The sequence below is a fragment of the Limanda limanda genome, chromosome 7, assembly GCF_963576545.1.
Source record: "Limanda limanda chromosome 7, fLimLim1.1, whole genome shotgun sequence".
In the NCBI taxonomy this organism is placed as follows: domain Eukaryota; kingdom Metazoa; phylum Chordata; class Actinopteri; order Pleuronectiformes; family Pleuronectidae; genus Limanda; species Limanda limanda.
The window spans coordinates 17,765,426-17,788,858 of NC_083642.1; the positions used below are offsets into that span (position 1 = coordinate 17,765,426).

The following is a 23,433-nucleotide window of genomic DNA, read 5'->3' on the forward strand; positions in this document are numbered from 1 at the left end:
TCTGTGTGTTTCTGCCAAATCTGCTTTCTGCTCCAGCTAAAGAAGATGAATAGACGTAGTAAACAAACCTCCTGCTCCTTCCAGACTTGAGCCAAGGCTGCTGCACAGCACCCATTCAGTGAGCCAAAAGTAGATCCTGCACACGCCACGTGGCTGAGCCTTTCACCCGTCCTCCCTTTGACCCCCACCCACCCAACCAACCTACGAACACCATGACCTCTGAGCTGGAGAGCAGCCTGACCTCGATGGACTGGCTCCCCCAGCTGAGCATGAGGGCAGCCATCCAGAAGGGGGACACGGGACACCACCTCAGCCACCATCACGGACACCTCCACCACCACGGTCACCATCACGGGCAAGGGCCTGGCAAAAAAATTGTTCATCTGGACCCAGGGACGACGCTGGACCAGGAGGAGGCTGCACAGCACAGAGATGGCAAACCGCCGTACAGCTACGCCAGTCTCATCACCTTCGCCATCAATGGCTCGCCACGCAAACGGATGACCCTCAGTGAGATCTATCAGTGGATCTGTGACAACTTCCCCTACTACCGAGAGGCAGGCAGCGGCTGGAAGGTAAGACGAGAGCAACTCTGTGATTTGGGTTTTACTCATTAGGTTTGGGTTCTGATAGCTGGTTCCACTGTGGGTCTGATTCCAGGACGACTTAAGAGATGTATTAACCAAAAAACACAACACTGTCGTATATCTCTCCGAGTCCTCACTATTTTATGTTAGGAAATGGCAATGTGCAAAACATTCACATTGCAAGCTTCCCTATTTTTCATTGGTGTTGACCTCCAGTTTTGGAGGTGGTAGCTCATAATTAACTGCATTTACAGAAGATGTGCAAAATTGAATTGGTGAGCACAATTATTTCAATACTTCATCCTTCACATCTTCATTTTCAAGTCTTAGCTACTCGTGATGTTTCTCTAACCTCCAACAAAAGCTGATTGTAGATCTCCATCGAATCAAGTTAAGTTAAGTTAAGTTTTTAATCATTTTCAAATATCAAAAGCTCAACCTAGATTTGATAAAAGAAATCTAACCTCACACTGGATTACAATTTGTATAAAACCTAATCAAGCCCCTCACCCTGTTGGTAGTCCTCAAAATGCAATAATCAGATCCTGTGGTTGCCTCGAAGAGCACAGAAACCTTTTAGTGAACCAGGAATGATTGACGGGTGCATTTCGTCTCATTCAGACGACATTATTAAATCCTTATGTAAATGTAGCTATGCAAATCCTGGCTAATATGAGCAGAAAGGTGGCTGTGTTATTGGAGACAAATGAACAGATCCTTATGGATGTGTCTTGGGGATTCTCTACCTTATTAGTGAAGAAGGGGATGGATATAGTCCCTCCACTGACACATTGAAAAGGCTGTCTGCAAACTATCACCCTATTCGTCTCTCTGAGAGCGGGAGCATTTTTTCTTCTTCTCTCATTATTTCTCACTCTTTCACTCTCTATCTTCATCTCCCAAGCACTTGCACTCCACCACCACAACTACCTCCCCCAGCATCTCTCCTTCACTCTCTCAGTCACTCACTCCTCTCCTCTCTTCTTCTTTCCCTTTTCATGAACCTGCGTTTGTTCCCCTGTCTATAATCTTCAACGCAGCATTCCCTAAGCAGAGATGCACGCCAGAAATGGAGACAAAAAGGTTATAATACAAGCCAGGTTGTGTTGGCAGAGCTCCTTTACCTGCATGTGGGATTCAATCAATTAGCTCTCTGAGAGGCGATAGGGGTTATTTAGACCATTCAGGCTTTTCTTCACTACGGTTCATGGCTGCCTATTTCCTTCTGGTTGTATTTGGGTGCCAGGATGTGTTTGTTTCCCATAATTGTACCTTTATTATATTCAATGTGTAGCTGCATTATAATAACATCAGTAAAGCACCACTCTGATGGCCTTCTGGTTTAATTTTCACATGTTCAGACACTATGATATCAGTGCAGAGAGTTCATTGCAAGATACTTAACACAAAGTTTCCTAATTTCCGTTTTCATTCTGGCTGGTCTTGCACCTCCGACTTTTTTATCTTGACATGCACAGCGTGTCTATGACCCCAGTATCGAGATTCCCAGGGAGCTTCTGAAGGGAGATTGCTTCTACTGTTACTGGTTCTTGTTGTGTTTCTTCTTCATGGTCTTTTTCTGGTGGTGTGGTTTCTCAGTGGCGACACCTATCGTTAGAATAGGACTCCAGAGTCACCAAACCTCAATGTGTATGAAAGGGAAATCTGTCATGTCTACGTCATTGTGCATGCAATAACCAATTGGTTTTTTGAGCTTTGTGAGTGAATAGCATCCAATACCCTCATCATTTTAAAATACATTTTCCAAAATCTACAAGACTCCAAGATACTCGGAAATATGCAAATTGAGTTTGTCTTTATTTCTACATTGAGATTGTTACATGGTATAATACAGTGTTTCACATTTGTGTGGCGAAGACTCATCTTCACAGCCACTGACCTGTTTATAAACTATAACAAATTGAACAATCTCCAATATTTCGAGGTAAAGCCCCACTCACATCTCTGTATTTGTCTCTGATAAAAGGCTGCAGACGTTCTCTTCCTCGATGACCCGACCAAGCACAGTAAACACAGTGGGGCTTGTTTAATACCAGCCATGGCCATCACGGGGAAAGTTACATAAGTCTGGTTCATTCCAGTTCAGGTGATTGCTGTCAGCTGTACACAGTGGGACGCAGGCACACAGATTGTGTGGCTGCCATGTTCTGCAGACACGGTGGACTCACACATGCACATGTTGCAAAGTACACTCTTTGAAATGTGTTTTCTAAATGTGAAGACTCAAGGCGAAGCACTTGAGCTTTTAGAAAACATCTCATACGTGGTACGGTGCGCGGCTCCCTTCACAGTCTGCCACACATACACGTGCACGCCCATACACACACACACAATCTCGTCCACCAGCAGAGACTCCCACTCAGGTAGGCAGTGTACGTGTGCAGTCTACAGATTACACACAGGGAGCTCAGCAGGAGAGGAGATGAGGGGGGGAGACTGTCAGAGAGCAGAGGAGAGTTTTACAACCCAGCACACGCACTACGTCTGCTCCGTATGATAATGTGAGAGTGCAGGAACAGCAGAGTTGAAACCAGGGCATCACACACACACACACACACACACACACACACACACATGCGGGCACACACACACGTATACATCAGATTCCATCCTTAGAAATCACACACATTTGTACGCTGCTCAAACAACATAAGCTCGCTGCATGCGTCTCATCTACACACCAACACGGAGACGCACGCGCACATGCAAGAACGCACACACTTTCAAATGCATTTAGCAGTGAATCTAGTTAGCTGTTATAATCATGTCGCTTTCCGAGCTCATGAGATTTCTGTGTGGTAGCCTGGTATGAATATGGAGAGCTCTTTTCATCTGAGAAGTAATGATGATGAAAAGTTTTCCTCCGGAGCTGAGCAGGAGGTTTAGAATCTGCAACAAAAAAAAAAGTACCAAAATTAAACAGCACAAGCTTGCATAAGCTATTTGTGTACGGAGTTTGTTGACGCTTCTAAATTCATCTTGTGTAACATGCATGGATGGCATTTTTAAAGAAAAGCTGTAAACTAGAGTGGAATGCAAACAGCGTTGCATCAGGCTGCGTCATTCTATTATATGTATTTTTTCCATCTCTGGAAATGGTGTTATCTCCCCTATGTTATCTTTTCAAACCTCTGCCTCTCTCTGTCAGTGTCCTACATTGTGCATCGCTCTACTCTCCCAGGCCTCTGTAACATCTCCTCGCAGCCCCTTCACACCCACGTGTCCTTTTCACTTTAGGGACCACTTATACCACAACCCATAATGAGCGTGCAGCGGGAGACCATCAGCCACTCGGGGGGGCCTCTCTTTCTTGCTCCCTGTCTGTTGTCTGTTGTTCTTTAGTTAGTAACAGTGAGTCTTCTGTAATGTAATAAGGTTTTGGTGTTTTGAGAAGGACTGTACTCAAAAATCTGACCTTGAGAACATCCCCTTCAGTATTCTTTTAAATTTTGTCTTAATAAGTGCACTCACATCTTAATTACGTCCGCCAAGGAGGTTATGCCTTTGTCTGCGCTTGTTTGTTTGTTTGATGGTTAGAAGGATTACACAAAAACTATTGAACCGATTTCCATGAAATCTTGTGGAGGGATGGGATATGGCCCAAGGAAGAAGTCATTAATTGGAGCGGATCTGAATAAATGGACCAATCCAGGAATTTCTTTTCATTTAGGTTTCAGTGTTTCCCACAGATTTCATTCACTCTATGCCGGTAGCGGGGGTGCACGCACGTGCCCGAAGGTCGGTCTCACATGCAACAGATTACGATGGTAAGGTGCACTGACTGAAGAATGAAAGACAAGATCTCATGTAAGAGACAGAACTACATTTCATGTCACTTGTGGGTATACTTACAACTGCAGGTGAAACCCTGAGGTCTGACTGTCTGCGTGGACTGTAACAACTTTATGGATGACACGGCTATACAATGCAGAAATGGTGCAAATGTAACAGAGAAGTGGACAAAAGAGTTTTAGTTTGTGAAAACTGTGGCAAGCAAAAATATATGGTAAACACTGCTTTGACATGGTGAGATAGGACATTAACCTTGTTGGAGGGATGCACCATCAGAGCACCTTTCTAGATCTGTTGTGACATAGGTTGTTATTCTGATTTTATGTTTTCCATTATGGAGCATAACAAAGTTTGGACGGGTGGTCGGCTGAAACAAGCAATTTAAACATGTCACATTTGACTCTAGCAGCTGGTGGTGGTTATTTTTCACAAATTATTTTTGCATATTACTCACCAATTAAATGAATAAGTTAAATATATATATATTGATTTGTTCATGTCTATGTTGTCCCTTCTGAACATAATGATGGGTGATGCTGGTTGTTTAAATCTCCCCTCATCATTATATTAGTCACACACAAAGGATTTCTCATTATTTACAGCTTCAGAAATGAAGTCGAAACCTGTACCTCCACCAAATGGTTTTCTGCAGCCTGTGCTGACTAACCTGATCTCTTGCGACCCCACCAGTCGCCTCAGGCTAGCTCCCATGCAGCCAGGCTAATTGCCTGCAAATTAGCTGGGCCTAATGTGACGTTGTAAAGGGCAGCAGAACCGCGATGGCCTTTGGCCTTTGGCCGAACACAGACAATCACCTGATATGAATCAGCGCTGGGCCATTATTCTGGCTTCCATCCTCTCCTGCCTGCTCTGCGAGAGATCTGCGAGTGAGAGCAGTGGAGGTCGGCGCACAGTGTCAAGTGTACTCACATATGTGCAGGAAAGCTGTTGTCATTGGCTGCTGGGAGTCATTATTTGGCTGGAGCTGCACCGAGGCTCCTGAGCCCGTGTCTGTGGTGAAACTTCAGCTGTGACTCAGCTTTGAGACAGTCTGGAGAAGATCTTTCGAAAACAGTGTGCAGTGTGAGTCCATGTGTGTGTAGTGTGTACATGTGTGTGGCTCTGTGTACAGGTTGATGTCTTTGTTTGTGCGCTGGGTCAGACATGAGTGTGTGTAGCTGTCTTCTTATGTCTCCTTACGTCTCTGTAGGTCATGTTTGTGTTTTCCAGGGAGGCATTTTAAAAGAGTCTGATAATGGTGACTGGGAAAATGACACAGCTGTCTGCTTCTTTTTTTTTTTTTATTGAGTCTCACCTCTGACTGTGTGTTTATTCCCTCGTCACTAAGTAACACATACAGAACAGCCACATGCACCCCAGCATTCCCAGTTTTAATGTAAAGTCAACCAGTCTGTTGTCCAGATGTGTGTATCCAGGCCTCAAGGTCAAAGTCTCCCTTTTGACACAATGGTAGAAATACATAGTACATAACATATATGATATATAGAGTTGTTGTAATTCATATTAAACCTTTTTCCAGGTATGTTTGGACATTGTGCCTTCATTGATAGGACAGTGTAAGCTGGAAGTGGGGAGAGAGAGAGGGAAGGCAGCAAAGGGCCGAGTCAGAGCTGAACCTGCGGCAGCTGCAGGAGGACTCAAGCCTCTGTTAATTAATCCTAATCATAATAAAACTATGCTATAAAATATCGTTAGTACTTTGCTATTAGAGCTGATTGTTGATTGTGAGTTTAATAAAACGGTAGAAAACAAAATAAGCCACAAACTGTAACCTTTACCAGGTTGCAGTTTCAGTTTCAGTCTCAGTTTCAAGTTTATTTATGTCATTCCAGCTACAGCTTTAAAATGTACAGTGGAACAGAATTGGTTTTCTCAGGACCCGTGTTCCCTTTGAAACAGTTAAAAAAATTACAAAAAAGCAGCAGTTTTAAAAACAAGTGCCAACAAGTGCATATTTAAAATAATTCGAAAAAATACGTAATAATAGACATAATGAAAAGTAAAGGTAGCTTTTTTTTACTCTTCTCTTACCCGAATGCAGGTTTACTGTAGCTTCCCACTACAGTTCCAAAGTGTGTGTTCCAACGATAAACACAAATTCTTGCATTTTAGAAAATTAATAAAGTAACTATTATAAATATAAATAAGTGTATAAGCAAGGCACATTTATTTGTAGAATAGATCCTGAACTGGTTTATTGTCCACATTTAACAGGTCTCAGTACAAAGCCATTCAAACATGATGAAGTATTTTATGAACGGACATTCAGATACTGGTGTTCATTCTCTTCATGACCATATATATTTGGGTATTCACTCAATCAACTGTAAATTACATTTTAAATCCATTTCTTTTCAAGTGTTTGTAACATTTGATGACCACCAGAATTACTGAACCAAAATAAGTGGTGGAATTCATTATACTGCATGCTCTGTGTTACATGGCATATTTTTGATGATTAAGGAAATCAGAATATGATTGAGACCATCCTGTTGCCATCCTGTACTTTATCCAAATAACAACTAAGTCACCAAATCTAATAATCTTGTCCATTTAAACCCCCTCACAACAATATCCCAGACTTTTCCTGGAATCATTTTAGAGAAAGGATCCACAAACAGACATTTTATCCACTTTCCTCATCTATGGAGTGAGGCCTTAACGCAAAAACAATACAACACAAGTCATACTTTCACTTCTGTTACATGAAAACATCTTTGGATAATTGAGCCAAAATATATAGCCTGCAACATAATTTTTCTAATTAAATCTAATTAAACTTGTATGTGAAACACTGCTAGAGCTTTTAATTACATACTAATCACTAATAGCAGTCTCAGTATTAAATTCTTAATTAAAAGCAAGGACTTTGTCTTGCTATCTCCTGGAGGATTTGGCACCCGTCCAGCAACACATTTCCCTCTCTAACCAGCCAGGCCTGTAGCACCCTCCATATGGCTAATAATAGGCTTAAGGCTGGTTTCCCTAGCTCTCTGGAATGCAATAATTATACCACAGAATGAGCTTATTCGCTAGTCCCAAGGTTCACATGCAGCAAAGAGACACGGGCCTGTCTTTTGTCAGACCTTAAATAACATCAGAGTAGTTCATAGAGCATTAGAGAAATCTGTAGATGTTTCTTTTCTCCTGGTTTGAAACATGTAGACCCCACGATCAAGTGTGTGTGTGGCGATATTTCTAAGAAAACTCCCTATAGCTGCTTTCAGACTGATGTGCACTGAACTTTGGACATTTTCCAGAAATTTCCAGAGGAGCTTTATGTGAGAACGCAAATGTCGGAGTCAGGTGTTCCGGACATTTTCCTAAAGGTATCCTGACAACCCCTTAGTAAAATGCCCGGGAAATGTGGAGGGAGCCCATGTGAGCATACGAACGGAAAAGTTTGGAGAAATTTACCTTTTCAGCTTTTCAATAATCTAACTTAAAGTTTGTTTGGATACAGTACATACAGCAAAAACATGTCTTGTCTGTGGTGGTGCTGTAAACATGCACACACATATTCACAGTACACGTGTACATGCGCAGGTGCACACACCTGCCTACAGAAATGCTGGTGCATGTGCATGCTCAAGCAAAACTGATGCTTACACAAAGAACTCACAACAGTATATAAACACGCACGCACGTGCACGCACACACCTCTCGTCTTATAGATGACTTGTGTGAAGTAGTTCAGTGAGGGAGTGGAGAGGGCGGGGGAAGGGTCCATCAAATGAAATGAATATGTATTAGATGGGGTTTGAAGCATAGTGACTTGTATCCAACCCCGTATTCTCGGGGAGCGTCTGTCACTCCGTCACCATCAGGATATAATAAGGAGTCTCGATGATGCTCAGAACCCAGGGGACGTTCACATCTGAGACACCTGTCCGTATGTGCGCGTTTACCTCCGCGCTCCCTCTTCCTGCTGACTCCAGCTCTTTCTCTTTGTGCCTCCCTGCAACCTCCCTCCTCCTCCTCCTCCTCCTCCTCCTCCTCCTCCTCCTCCTCCTCCTCCTCCTCCTTATCCTTTCAAACTTCCCCACATCTCACCCTCCTCATGCACTGTATGGGTTCAGCTGAAAGTTAGCGAAATCTCTACCCCCTCTCTTTTTTCTCCAAATATCTCCTCCCGCTCTTTCTTCAGTCCTTCTCTCCCTTCTCTGTTTCTCTGTCTCTGGATCTGTCTGTGGGCGCACACGGACTACCTCAATGACACCACACTACTTTCATCCTGAAGGGCATGGGAGAGACTCTCCTGAATACTGCTGCGTAGGTGTGCATCTGTTTGTCTGCGTGTATGTCAGACTCAGCAGCGCTCGATAGGTTAATTCTCTGGCCAGCAAACCCTTTGCCCTTTGACCCCTGTCTCCCCGCAGAGACACAGTTGACCAGGTGTCTCAGAGGGATTCACACCACCACAGAGATTAAGGCTGGTTGTCTTACCTCGCTAACCGGAGGCTCCTGTTACTGCTTATCAAGCCAAATCAGGGAATTTACTGTCAAACAAAAACTTAAACATCCACAGTATTGACATCTTTACAGAAAGGCTGTGATGGTATTTGAGTGTAATTTGCATTCTTACCACTAAGGAGGTTATATTTTGATGGGTGTGTGTCAGTCCATTATTTAGCAGGATTATGCAAAAACTACTGGACAGATTATTTGAAACTTGGTGGAAGGATGTGAAATGCGTCAGGGAAGAATTCATACTTTGTGAGGATCTGGACCAGGGAAGTGCTTCTTTCTATAACCTTGCAAGATTGGAGTTTTTCAATATTTTTTTTGATTTCTCAAAGAATTATTATAAAAAATTGACATGTTTAGGAGACTGTTATAAATTAGTGTTTGTAATTTGTTGAAGCTTCCAAAACAATGAAAACAGTGAAATTAAATGTGGTTTCATAAGGTGTCTTCTACGTCTTTGGCTCTTTTTCTTCATCCTTAGATATTTGCCATCTTTTTTTGTTGTTATTTTTGTTTTGCCTCTCATCACACCCACTCACTAGCGGTAAATCCTCTGGAGGATCCCCTGCTGTTCTCTCTCGTGGGCTGATTCTGACATTAGCTGGAGTTTTATCTATGTGGCTGCAGGAGAAACTCCACAGAATGTCTGGAACAATTGACGTTTGCTCTCATACGGCTCCTCTGGATAATTTTAGGAGATTGACTGCAGTTCAGTGCGTGTCTGAAGGTATACTGACTGATTACTTTTAACTGATTATTGTACTTAATATTGAAAGCAGCAGTAAGTGAAGCCCAACACAGCCTGCAGACTTTTCATAATAAAAGCCTTCCAGGGCACAGAGAGAGCTTGTTCCCTGTGAACAGCTGGGGAGGTGGGTTAATGGGAATCAGGTGGAGGAAGTGTTGAGTTTGCATTACAGGTGCCGAGCGGAAAACGGGGCGGTTTCTTACTTTATCAAATCTATTATGTAATAGCTGAGGTTACATGGGAGTCGCTGTTACTTTTTTACTTTTCTCATTGGGATGCACATAGTCTTTCACCTTTGAATCTCAGTCACCTGACATGTCCTGTGCTGACAATGAATCACACTGTGACCTCTGGAAGATTAGCCACGCAAAAAACATCCCCCAACAAAGAAGCTCTATGTGACGTTTCCAGAGCGCCCAGCTTCACCAGCTAACCATTTCACTGTCATCAATTCTATTTTGAGTTGTAAGTGTTTTTGCCTCGCTTATGACACATCACTTCTCAAGACCGTTTAATTGAGTTTTGAGGAAATGTCACCTCCTGTTGCCCCTTTGTGTTTAACTCAGCTGCCATGACCCAGATCTTCCAAACCTACCCACTTATGTAACTTCACTTTTCCCCTGTGTGAAAATATACACACACACACACACACACATACACATACACACCTCAACCCAAAAGCATATTTCCAAAACCTGACTTTTTGTCACACATCACATTATATCACATTGCATTTAGTTAGAAAGTCATCCATGCTTATCAAGTCCACCTTATGTAACTAGCCTCCTCATGTCCACGATGCTGCGCCCTATGTTAAGCCGAGGCTGCTGCATCCACTACCACACACACAATACATCCTGTATATACCATACCACACATACACACCGATCTATAATCATTATTATTAACTGCACGCCTTAGAGTAGATTGTACAATAGATGGATGCATGTGCATTCTAGTTTTCACTCAAAATCATATACACAGTGTAATCATGCATACACACAGCAGATTTTTGTTTTAAAATATCAAATTTCATAATGATTTGAGACACAAGAAATAATGATTAATACATTTTTATGTTATTGCCAAGGCAGTATCACAAATCAATACATTTATTTTTATTTTAACATGCTATAAATCATACCATCTTCTAACATCTTTTATCATCACGTATTTAGTTACATAAACATTTACTTTTCAGATCTAATCTGTTTTAAACATTTTGACATGTTTGATATGTTTTGGGCTGAGCTTATGTTTCAGCTTTAAAGACCAAATCTTTGTGTACAAAACCCGAGAGTGTCAGAAAAACCCCAATCACGTCGATCCTGCCAATAGCTTGTCTGACCCGCTGCGTTTAGAGAAAGCAAACAGCGATTAACTGTATTTACAGACAATTTCCTGCTGTGGAAACGATGAGTGTTTATGTTGTGTTTTTTATTTTGATGCCAAAGATATGGGGATAAACCATCAGTCCTCTTCACTGTTTTTCCTACACAAAGAGACACACTCACACACGATGCTGGTGACTGTGTGATCTATCAGCTGCTGGGCAGGAATGGCGTGGCCCCGGCCCGGCCCGATAAGCTCATTAATCAGGCAGGGAGAGGAGTGGGTGGAAGGAGGACACAGCAGAGAATCTCATTATTTTACTTCACAGCACTGCTAATCAGTGCATTTATTGATGATGACCATTCCTATTCAGTAAGAGGAGATTACTGTTTCTTAACATGTAGGGAAGACGGCAGTCGCACTCAAGCATCAACGTGAACAATATGTGCTCTCCGGGTGGAAAGATGTTCTCCCATCTCACTACGCATTTATACACACAAAGACGCTGTCTCACAAACACACACACACACAAAGATGCACAGCACACACACGTACGTACATGCATGTCCTTGCAACTATCTCAGTGGTGAAATTGTGTTTTTATTTTTTGGTCCTTTCATGTCCAGCTTCTTGTCACTGGCAAGAAAAAAGAAGCAGTTTTTAAGTGTCATTGACCTTCAAAAAAAATGTGTGGGTGGCAACAGTGTGTGTGTGTCTGTGTGTGTATATTGTGTATGGGACTTCAGAGTACAAAGAGTCTGAAAGTACACAAATCTTAGATGGAATTGAATATGAATATGATATGAAAATACTGTGGATGTAGATTTCGCCTTGAAATGTGTACATGTTGATTTAATTCTGTCAGTAACTAATGGGAGATAATTGAAGCTTGAACAACATAATTACAGGTTCATTTTGACAAGCAGCATTCATTGTTAATTCCCCTCTTATGAAACCAGTGACGGCAGAAAACATAAATACGAGGAATACCATGGTAACATGAAATCCACGAGATGATGTTTTGACTCGTATCAGGGAATATTAGATTTTCATGAAATTTCACGTTCCCTTCAGGTGGTGCAGCGGTTAGCGCAGTGTTCCTCACAGCAAGAATGTGCCTCACTCGAAGAACATTTCAGCCAGGCTCTCTTTTTGACAGTTCACATGTTCTCAGGCTTCCGGGGTCTTTCTGTACGGGGTTCGAATGCTCCATCCATTTCTCAGTGGGTTTTCCCTGAGTACTCTGTCGTCCTCCCACAGTCCAAAGACAATTAAGACATGCAGATTAGGGTTTGGTTAATTGGAGAATCCAAAATGGCTGTATTTGGAAATTGTTTTTGTCTCTGTACGGCGATCCTGTGATTGGCTGGAGACCTGTCCATGGTGTACCCTGCCACTCACCCATTGGCTCCTGGGGATAAGCACTATAGGCAATGGATGGATGAAAATACCGTTTGTTGTGGTGTCCTGGCTCGGTGATGACTTATATTCACCGTTAGAGCATCTACTGGAATTTGTTTTCAAGTAAAACATCTTAAGGAAATTAATTTGATTTGAAAACGTGATGTTTATTTTCCTGACATTACCAGTGTATATGAGAAAAACAAGCTTCCTGTGCCCTAAACCCTCCTAGAAATAATACTCCCCAGAGATTTTTTAACTTTTCGGTGTACGGCTGAGCCTAAACAGAGAATACAAATGCATGAAAGTGAGAAATGGGTGCACTGCAATGACGGAAATACACAGGGTTGCAAGTCATGCACGGGTGTGTAGAAACAGCAAGAAGAAGTGTGTAAATAAACAAACAGTCGGTGGAGGTGGAGGTAAAGTTCTAGACGGGCTCGCTGCCGAAGTGACGGGCGGACTCGGTGCTAATGATCCACCGCCACCTCCCGCAGGAAAGTTTTTGGAACAGATGGTTGCCTTTGTGTGCCAAGCTGGTGGCAGTCCTCCGATCCTTTCTCATCACAAGACTGTCACACGTTTCCTTGATGGACGGCCGCAAGCAGCCAGTGACCCGCTAAGTAGAGGAGCCGAGAACCGCCACAGCTTTTCTGGCGGGAGGAGCAGGGGCGAGGCAGAGGTGGACTCGGCTGCTATGGTATGCGAGAGACATGAGAGCAAGAGAGAGAGAGAGCGAGATGGTGGTTGTAGGAGAAACAAAGCAAGTGTAGAGCAGTGGGAACACGGGAGAAGAGAAATTCCTCCCATCCCTCTGTATTTTCCCCTCCTCCTCCTCCTCCCCAGTGGTATTAATTAACAGCAGCAGATGAGCAGAGAACGGGAGCCTGAAGGAGATCAGGTTCATGTCAGGTTAGCTCTCTCTCTCCTTCAGGCTCGCTCTCTCTCTCTCTCCATCTCTCTCTCTCTCTCTCTCTCTCTCTCGCTCCCCCCCCCCTTCTCTCCATCTCATGCACACCACACAAATGCACTCGCACAATACGAGGTGTTACAAATTGTAGAAATGTCAGCTCGCCCTCATTATGGCCAGAACTATATTTGAAATAGAATTTTCACAAAGTCCAGTTTAACACCCAGTCCTTAGCTCAAACTTGTACCATTCACTTATTCAAATAATCCATTCAAAGCACAGAGAACACCAGTCAGAGTCACCACACAACAACTCACACTCCCATCCACACCCTCACACGTCTGACAAATTAGTATAGGCCTCCTCCAAGTTAGCAGATGGGTATTTCTCATCACACTGATGCGTTTAAGAGCTCATTTGTCTGGTACGTTTGGTTTTAATTAGTTATTTAATATTATAAAAACAAGATCACACGTCATGATTGACAGCTAAGACTGACTCACAATTGGTTGAGAGCATGTATTAGCAAGACCTCGCTGCCACGGTTCCATCCCCAGATTGTGACTGCGCAGACTCTGGCTTCAAATGTGCAACATGGCTGGGATATTTTTGGCGTTGATATTGGGAGGATTTGTCAATTTAAAAAAAAAATTAGCAATGATTCCTAAGATGTTGTTAACGAACCCTCGTGATATTTTAAAGTTTAATAAATTCCATTATAGATAAATTTGAATAAAAAAAGAAAATAACAGCATGAATTAGGAAGATAAACTTAAAATGTAAATATAAATGCACATCCTTTCTGCAATGTTTATTCTGTAAAAGTCCTCTTACTGGTAAACGTAGAAAATGTGGATTTGCCCCAAACAAATACTGCATACTGCTATACACAGTTGAAAATACTGATGAGCAGTTCAACCAAGGTCATTGTTCCTTCTCAAACTGTTGAGACAAGAAAAGGAGAATTAGAGAGAAGTAGAAAAAAAAAACTAAATATTATGTATAATAAATATTTCTGACCCCTCAGATTTTTCTTGTGACACCTCTGCTGCTGAGGTGAAGAGGACAGTTAAGTTCAAAAAGGCAAAGGGTCGTGTGTTTCCAGTGAACACCATAGACTAGAGTCAGTTGATAGTAATGTTGGTGTGAATGTAATTTACTTGTTGGGAAAAAGTGGATTTAATGGATTTACTCTGTAACAATGTTTTGTCTTTTTCCTCCCCTTCCTCTCCCTCTGTTTTCTCTACGACTGCCTGTCACTGCCTGCAGAATTCTATACGACACAACCTGTCCCTGAACAAGTGTTTTCTCAAAGTGCCTCGCTCCAAAGACGACCCTGGAAAAGTAAGTATTTCCCAAACAATGTAATGCGACTGAAAAGCACAGCATGAAATACGGTGTGATTCACAGAGTAAAATGCAAACCTATTTCCGCGGACCTACAAATAAGGCAGAGGCTACAGCGATTACTTTTCACGTGTTCGCTCGCCCTCGTGCCGCGTGTGTGCGCGGTGTCCGCACTTAAAAGCAATTTGTAGCTCCGTAGCCCGGGCTGTGCTGAATGCATAATGCTGCTTTCTTTATTTTCCGTGGCTCCTCTGATATTGATTCTGCCAAGTAATAATGTGACACTGGCAGTAATGAATAATATGTATATGTAGGCACACTCCTTCAGGTGCAAGGCCATCCACGCATCTGTTAAACTGTATTAGGCCCACGCACGCACGCACGCACGCACGCACACACACACACATACACAATCAGAGGACGTTTTTGATAGGTTTTACGTTTGATAACAACAATATGTCAAGACCTTGTTTGTGCTGAATCCCTCGGACAGGGGAAAGTATATAATTACAGCTGATCAATGAAGCTTGTCCTTACTTTTTATCAAACGCTCAAATGTCTCCATGTCAGGTCATCACATGGTTAACATGAGGAGCGATCCGCCCCAAACCAAAACTAATCGGTGTGCACCAAACTTTTTCATCGAGCTTTCTCAACTCATTTTGTTTGGGGTGGGGGTGCGGGGAGTAGTCTCCAGGCTGCGGGGATTTTGGAGCCATTGAAAAATGAATTAGGGGGAAGAAGGTTTAAATAATTCAAACAAAATCCTTGGGCTTGAGCGGAGGCACATAGTCAGCCAAAGACAAAAAAAGCGGAGAGCGGGCTCCCCCCTGATTAGACCGACCTGGACCTGACTCGCACCTTAACTCAGACCGTGGATCGAAGCGGTCGATACCTCGGCGGTGGAGTGAAGAGAGGGGGGGTCATCTGTGCCAGGTTGAACGTACACGCTCTGTTTGAAGCCATAGAGAGAGGGGAGAAGCTAAATCATGCATGTGCTAACGTTAATTGGCTGTGTACTGTTCAGTGATGTGGGACTGAGAGACAGGGGGAGGAGAAGAAGTGAGTTTGAGGGAGGGAGGTGTGGAGCGGGCCGTATGTGTTTGTGTGTTTGTTTGTGTGTTTGTGAGTGTGTGGCCTAGATGAACCTCCTGAATTCAGTCTGCAGCTTTGGACCTCCTTGGGAGGGAAGAGGGAAAAAATGAAAGGGAGAAAATAAAATAAAATCAGACCAGGAGGAAATCAAGGACCTAAAAGCAATTGATTTCCTCCTCTCTCACTGTATGTGTTTATTTTGGAGGCTGCTGCGTTTTAAACATTGTGTATCAAAAGGATTTCAGTGGGTTTTCTGGGGAGAGGAAGCAGCAGCGTGCGCTGCAGTATAACTAAAGCGAGAGAAAACTGATTGGATACAGAGCTGGAATAACAACAGATACGTTGGTTTTATCAGACGAGAGGGAGATCCATCCACTGCACTGTTCATCAGAAACGGATGAAAATGTGTCAGAGAATGTGATGGATATAAAACATAAATTGACAGATACAAAGTTATAGAAATGTATACAACATTAATAATACCCATACATCTGGTACATACATAGTGGTCCCATTTCTATGATCTACTGACTGGCTTGAATCAATTATTTACTAAATACAGTGATTTTAACAGTCAGCTGGACAGGATCCTGAACAAAACCTAATCTCCTCATGGAATATGTGCTAGTTTATTTATGGTGTCCTCTTGTTGTGACATTGTGTCTTTCATATACTTCATATATAATTATAAGTATTTTCAAGCACCGTGTGAAATTGTGAATTGAGAATTTTAAGGTTTTTACTCTGATCCAGTTTTACATTCAAAAAGAGAGAATATGTACCGATCACCATTGACTCCTTATCAATGGTCTTAAACCTACAAAGAATCACAAGCATATGAGAAATAATCAAGCAACTTCCACCAAACATGAGACCTCACAACGTGTTTGTTTCACTCTCCAGGGTTCCTACTGGGCCATAGATACCAACCCTAAAGAAGACACAGTTCCCAGCAGGCCCAAGAAAAGACCACGATCTGGAGAAAGGGTACGTACCTGAACCACGTTGATTTTAAAAGCTCTATGATGTGATGAATATTTCCGCACCATACTAAGAATCTGTCGGTTCAATGTCAATATTAAATACACTTTTTGAACTGCTAGGTTTTTGTAAAGGATGTACAGGGTGAAGGTAAAGTTCACAGAATGTAGTAAACAAAACAAGTTATCCTTCAGAGCTGATGCATGCTAATTGCTGTGAGCTAATTCTGACCCTGAGCAAGTAGTTGCCTCTTTCTTACTCAGTCTCGGCCTGGGTCCTTGTCTGCAGCTGCCTGAGCCCGTTAAGAAAGACTGTAAAGATGGACGCCATGAGAGGTCCAGAGAAATCAAGCCAAAATATCTTGATTGCCTCCTGGTGGCTGGTTGCACTATAGGTTGTAAATCCAGTGATACAGAAACCTAAGATGGTTGATGTGAGGTAGTTCTTATCACATTGATGTTTAAATGTTATTATTAATTAGTTATTAGATGTTATAAAAACAAGGTGAAATGTCATGATTGACACATGAGAGTGACTCAGGATTGGTCGAGCAAATAAATGCGCCACCACGGCTCCATCCCCAAGTTGCTACTGCGCAGACTCGGACTCCATTCAAAATCATATCCGTTATATTTTGGCTTCATTTATGAAGGATGGGAGAAAATGGGGAAACATCCAGTCTGTGTTCGCAGACATCACGGAGTGGACCCCACGACTTGAGGTAGTGGAATGATTTAATGTCAAAGAGCAGCATGAACGTGAGGAGCACTCACTCTGCAGCTACCGGTGGTCTTAATATCTCCAGAAGTACAATGCAGACTGACTTACAGAAAAAAAGAATGCTGCAAAACCATGTGTGTCCCAACAAAACCATCTGTTTCCATCATCAAAGTCATGATTTTGCGGACAATATGTGTCAGAAATGTATTGTAATGGGATAAACCCCTTGAGATGTATCACCTCGTTTTTGGGTCTCAAAAAGATGCGAGCACTGTCAGAGAAAGCTTCGCTGATGTGGCAGTGTGAGATGACACAGGAGCACATTGGGAAAATCTCTTTGCACTTGAAACGTTTCAGAAATATTTGACTTGTCGTTTTTTTCCATGCTACACTGATGCAAGGATAAAACAGCAGATCAGGAAGCTGTTTTAAGCTATGACGGCGCAGTGAAATGCTTGCGTCAATCAGACTCTAACAGTTAGAGTCTAACTGAATAACGCAAATCAAATGACCATTTAAAACACATCAGTAAATTCATTTTGTTATTCTTCTATGTGTAATTTGAGTGATTCAGTGGTGTACATTTAGTTTTCTTGACCAGGAGCTCATGGTGCCCACAGCACCTGCACCACAGGGTCCGGGATTATGAGCAAGATCAATGATACCAAGGAAAAAAAACAAGAACATGGTGTGAAAGGGAAAAGATACACTTCACACTTGTACGTTTACTGAGAGAGTGACCACTGACCACTAGCTGACCACTCACATCCATGTGGTAGGCTACCTGCTTGCCTGTGGTACTAATTAACCTCACTGTGGAGATAATGAAACATGCAGGTTCCTGTATTCCTCCCTTTGTGGATTTGTTTTCTCTTCTGCACGTTACGCTTGTTTGAAGGGTCTCTATCAGTCTAACTGTCCACTGCACCAGAACCAGATGATAGTTTAATAGGATCTGTTTGTGTTACTACTTTGTAAAGACACAAAAATATACACCATTTTCCTGTGTGTGGTGAACAAGCAGGTTTGTCCTTGCTTTGTACCATTTGGTTGATACCAAGACTTAATATAGGATTCTCTCCCCCCATTTTGTATTTCGCAACTAGAGCCTGAAATGTAATTGAGGCTTGATAAATAAAAGAAAACAAAAAATATAGCTAAATATATATACAATTTTAAATAAAAATAAAAAATGCATGTACAATCTTATCTAATAATTAATAATAGTTGACAGAGGGCATGGTCACCAGAACAGGCGTATTCACAACCACAGCATTGAAATCTGATTCTCATGTTTGAGATTCTGTGTCGAGCTTCACCGAACTTTGAATAAACAGGTGAACAGCACCAGGGGGGGTGCAGGCTCAGAGTTCTGTGGACTGAGTCCTGCAGCCGAGCAGCAGTTAAATGCAGGTCACTTTAATAGTTTCAGGAGGAAAGCTGCAACCAGCCTCACCAGCAAAGCAAACAGCTCATTCCAAACAGGCATGTTTAGCACAGACACTGCACTACTGCTAATGCACATCTTGTTAAAAATATAACAAGATACTGATGATTGTGAAAGACTAATATCGGCTAATCGATAAACCTATCGGGCTCTAATGCCAAGTGCCAGAACAGAAGTCAAGCAGGTTCTCTCAATTAAACAATGTCATGATTGTATGTTCTCCAGGTCAGGTGGGTTTGACTTGCATGTTATAACATATCAACCACAGACTCTTGCTATTTCCAGGATTTCACAGAAACAGCAGAAAAAACCTAAGTGACGTTGTAGGATTGAAAATTAGTTTGATTGACAGCTCCTGAGGCTAAATATACATGTGACCCTGCATCAGCTCGGCAGAATACAGCTGCTGGTAAGTCATTAACCTGAATACAGACGCAGTGCAGAGTGAGCATCATGATGTATCACATGTTTTACATAACCTCTATCTTTCGCATCTATGTTGTTTTGAGTCTTTATCTCTGGTTACTGTAAATTTTGTATTTAGCTGTCTGTGTCTTTCAAACTAGTGTTGGTTGTATTGATGGAAATATCAAAATACAGATTGCGTACAAAGAAACATGATAAACAGATGAAATTCCTTTTTGAGCATCACCTCAGCTCAAACTCCAACAATATACAGTATATACTACACATTTTTACGTGAGTAAACAAACAAAACTAATTAATTACATCTGCTAAAGAGGTTAGGTTTCCGCTCCTTTGTGTTGGTTGGTTTGTATGTTTGATTGTAAGCAAGAATATGCAAAAACATACGGATTGATAACCACAAAACTTGGTGGAAAGATGTGAGATGGGTTAAGGAAGAAACCATGACATTTTGTACCGGATCCGGATCAGTGGGCGTATCCAGGAATAGTTTTTACTTTCTTTAACATTCTTCAGCATTTCCCCTAATTTTCACATAGAAGAATTCATGGATCTAATGAAAAAAAATCAGGCATATCTGGTGTGGCTGGATCTACTCTACTGAGTGCTATTCTAGTATTTTAGAAGGAATCTAGGTCCTCTTCGTCTCCAGGTAGAACGACGACACTTTCTTCAGCCATGGTTGAGCAACCAATTAGTGAAATCAGCCGATGTGCCGGGCCTGGCTGCATCCAAACAGCGTCGCTGAAGCTCTCTGAGGTTTTTCGGAATGTACACCACAACTCCCTTTGTCATTGCATTAAAGAAAACCTGCAGGTTCTTTCATCACGGTGCAGCACAACGACTCATCTCCCTTCCTTCCTCATCCCGTGTCTGTGTCACCGGTTGTGCATCTTGATCATTATCTTCGTGTGTGTCTGCCACTCTTTCCCTCCGTCTCTGCCTCCTCCTTGCCTGTATCGCCGTCTCCTCTCCAGGGAGCGCAGGCAGGCGGGGATCGGCAAAGTGCACAATCACAGTTGTTCATGGGAGGAAGAATTGAGGTAAAACAGAGACGGGTGTGGGGTAGAAGGAAGCGACAAAAAAAAAGGATGCAGGCGGGAAAAGAAGTGAAAAAGACATCAAGGTAGTGAGAGCATGAGGAAAAAGTCAAGCTGCAAGGGGAAGGAGGGAAAAAAGTGAGAGGGGGAGGAGGGAGAGTATTCCAGGCTTGTGTTCCAGTTAATTACCACAGAAGGCCCCGGGGCTGCCATTAGACATATTTTCTTCACCAACGATTTTTTTTTTTTTTTATTACAAACATTAATTAATTCAGAGGCTTGTCATCTCTTCTTACATGGATGGGCCCTTCGACCCCTTTTTTTACGCCTCACTTGCACCGCTGGCAGACACACTGTGGGCTGTCACATGGGCTAAGGAGAAACAGGGAGGTTTTAAGTGGTAAGATTTATAGCAGTGTTACGGCCTGGGAAGAAGAAAAAAACCCTGGGCTGAATATGTCGTGCTGTTTTCACTGGGGTTTGGTTACACCTAGGCTACCCAGTCAAAGTCTTTAAAGTCTCCTGATGACAGCATCTGTGCAAGTGGAAATATTTGAAGTTGACAGCGAGGCTAAACGTCAGCTGCATAAATGCATTGTATAAATGTGTAGACAGGCAGTGTACACTTAGTTTAGTACCTGTGCCCCCAGCATAATCAGCCCCTTTCATTTCTTCTTTGCCTCTGTCTGTCCGTCACCACTCAATTATCTCACTACCCATTCTTCCTCTTTTCCCCTCCTTCTCCCACAAGCCTTCCTCACTCCTCTCTTCACCTCCACATTGTCTTCTTTTTAAGTGCCTCCACCAGGGAACCGACAACCCGTTTCGCTTGGAGTTTATCATAAATTAAAGATTGCATTGTTGCCAACCAATCCTCTTACTGTAAGCAGTTTGGGAAGGCAGGCGAGCCGCCTTGAACCCTGAAAGGAGTCAGACAAGGAGGAAAAATATTGTCCTCATTTTCTTATTGCTTTCTTTCTTTCTTTTTTTTCTGCAGGCGTCAATTTAGCCCCTCATCGATCTTTGAATAGTTCCCCATATCCCCACACTCATACTTTAGCTTTGTGTGAGGAACGCTGAAAAAATGAACTGCTGGTGAAAACATTTTAGATGTGTGAATAATACATGAGGATGGCTTGATTTATCTTATCAAGTGTAGTGATGTGTCTACAGTCCAGACTGTGTAAGTGTCCAAAGTCCAGCCTTTTTAAATGAAGCGCACCTCAACTAGTTCACATAGAGGAGCCCGGGGCGCGGTGATGATTCAGGAAGCTTCCTACAGAATCGTGAAGTGGCATCTTTCACAAAATTCTCATAACCGTTGTCACGTTTCATTGCTTTCCTCATTTTTACTGTCACTCTCCTGCGTGTGCAGTCAGTGGAGGACATATTCAAAATTATTTTGCATATTAATGAATAGGAAACACTTAACAGCTAAGGGTTAAAAGGTATTCGTGCACTTAGTCACCAGAATAAAAAGATAACTTGAACTACTGCACTCTGCAATTCTTGACTTGCCCTTTACAAGCCTCAAGCAGTGATAAAGGCCTCCTTCCCTGTGATGACTCTGGGATTATTGTCATTCATTTGTATCCTATGGCCTCTGATAGGAGTGGTCTGACCAATCCCAATTAACAGAGAAAATACTCATGTTTGACAAAGCATTTGGTGAAAATGTTATTATATTTATAAGTCGCCTATTAATGATGCATTCACCTTTTTTAACATATATCTCTGCCTTACATGACAGTACAGAAACTGCTCAAAACAGATCTATATATTTTTGTAGAGTAAATAACGACATTGAAACTATTTTGATGGGACACAAACTTAAAATAGGAATAATGACATCTCTGTCACTGCTACAGTGCACACGCCAGGACACATGCGTCTGGAATCATGTCTCCCTGCAGATGGTGGTACAAATGTTATGGATGTTTTGATGGGCCTGCAGGATTTATCCTGGTGCTGCTGATAGTCAGTGTGCATGTGTGTGTGTGAGAGGGGTAGAGATTGCTGCACGTAGCTCTACACTGAAGCAACGGCACAAAACAAAGTTTGAGACCTTCATATTTTGTAAAATATTATTGTATCATTATGAAACTCTGGCAGGGATCTCACTTTTTATTCAAAATGTGAACATGCATTCAACAGAAAAATTCATATTCGAACTCTAATGACCTGTTTGAATTCAAAATATAAAGTCTAGAAGTGCATCAGATGCAGCAGAGGGAATGGGAATTCCCCATTCTCTTTTCCCATTTCATGCCCAAAAATAACCAGAGAGTATTGATATAGATATGACTTATAATGGCTATTGGATCAAAATCAAATTCTGCACTGTTGGCCACCACTAGACTGTGGAGTCATTAGTGAAACATGATTAATTCAGTGTCGCAAACTTTGGTTTATAATAGAATAATATAATAGGATATAACAACTGTGTATTAGGCTAGCAGTCATGTGTTCATTAGCATCACACTGGTTTTATTATCGCACCACGATGACACTCTGTGCCACTCTTCACACTTACACCACAGGTTCCTCATCTGTAGTAGATGATCTGATTAGATTTGGGAGCATCTCTTTGCAAATATTTTCATATTCATGACCAAACACTGATTTCCTTGAAAGTGCAATAACTCCTTAACGCTTTATTCCAAATAGTTCAAATTTATAACCGTTGTATGCAAATACAACGTTTTGCCATTAAACTCTTAGCAATTTAAGGAGCTGATTATCCTAATTAGGAGGAAACTGATTTTTCTCATGAACATAGTAATTTCTGGATAATACTGAGTTGAAACCTCCTTTCAGAAATGGTGCCTTGCTACATAAATATGCATAATAATGTTGTAAAACAGATCTTATTTAAATCTTCTATTTGCGATCCTTTATGACAGTCAGATGAAATAACCACTTACAGATTATCTGTTATTGATAACATTAACAATGGCTCTGTTCTATTCCCAGCAAGATATTTCTGTGTGTCGGTATAAGCAAATACCATGACCCTGACACTGTAGCAGCTAATTGGAATTCAGCCTGTATTGATTTTACTGTGTCGCCCTGTGCTTTTAAAGCTGTGACATGTCAAAA

The 23,433-nt window shown here is 42.1% G+C and overlaps 1 protein-coding gene across 1 annotated transcript in view; it reads left to right on the top strand.

Annotated features, from left to right (window-relative positions):
* Positions 1-212: 212 nt before the first annotated feature.
* Positions 213-23,433, top strand: part of LOC133005659 (forkhead box protein J3-like) — a 43,364-nt gene continuing 20,143 nt past the window's right edge. The window contains exons 1-3 of the mRNA XM_061075406.1: positions 213-575; positions 14,549-14,623; positions 16,624-16,707. Coding sequence (XP_060931389.1) covers positions 213-575; positions 14,549-14,623; positions 16,624-16,707 — 522 coding nt within the window. The remainder of the gene's footprint in view (positions 576-14,548; positions 14,624-16,623; positions 16,708-23,433) is intronic.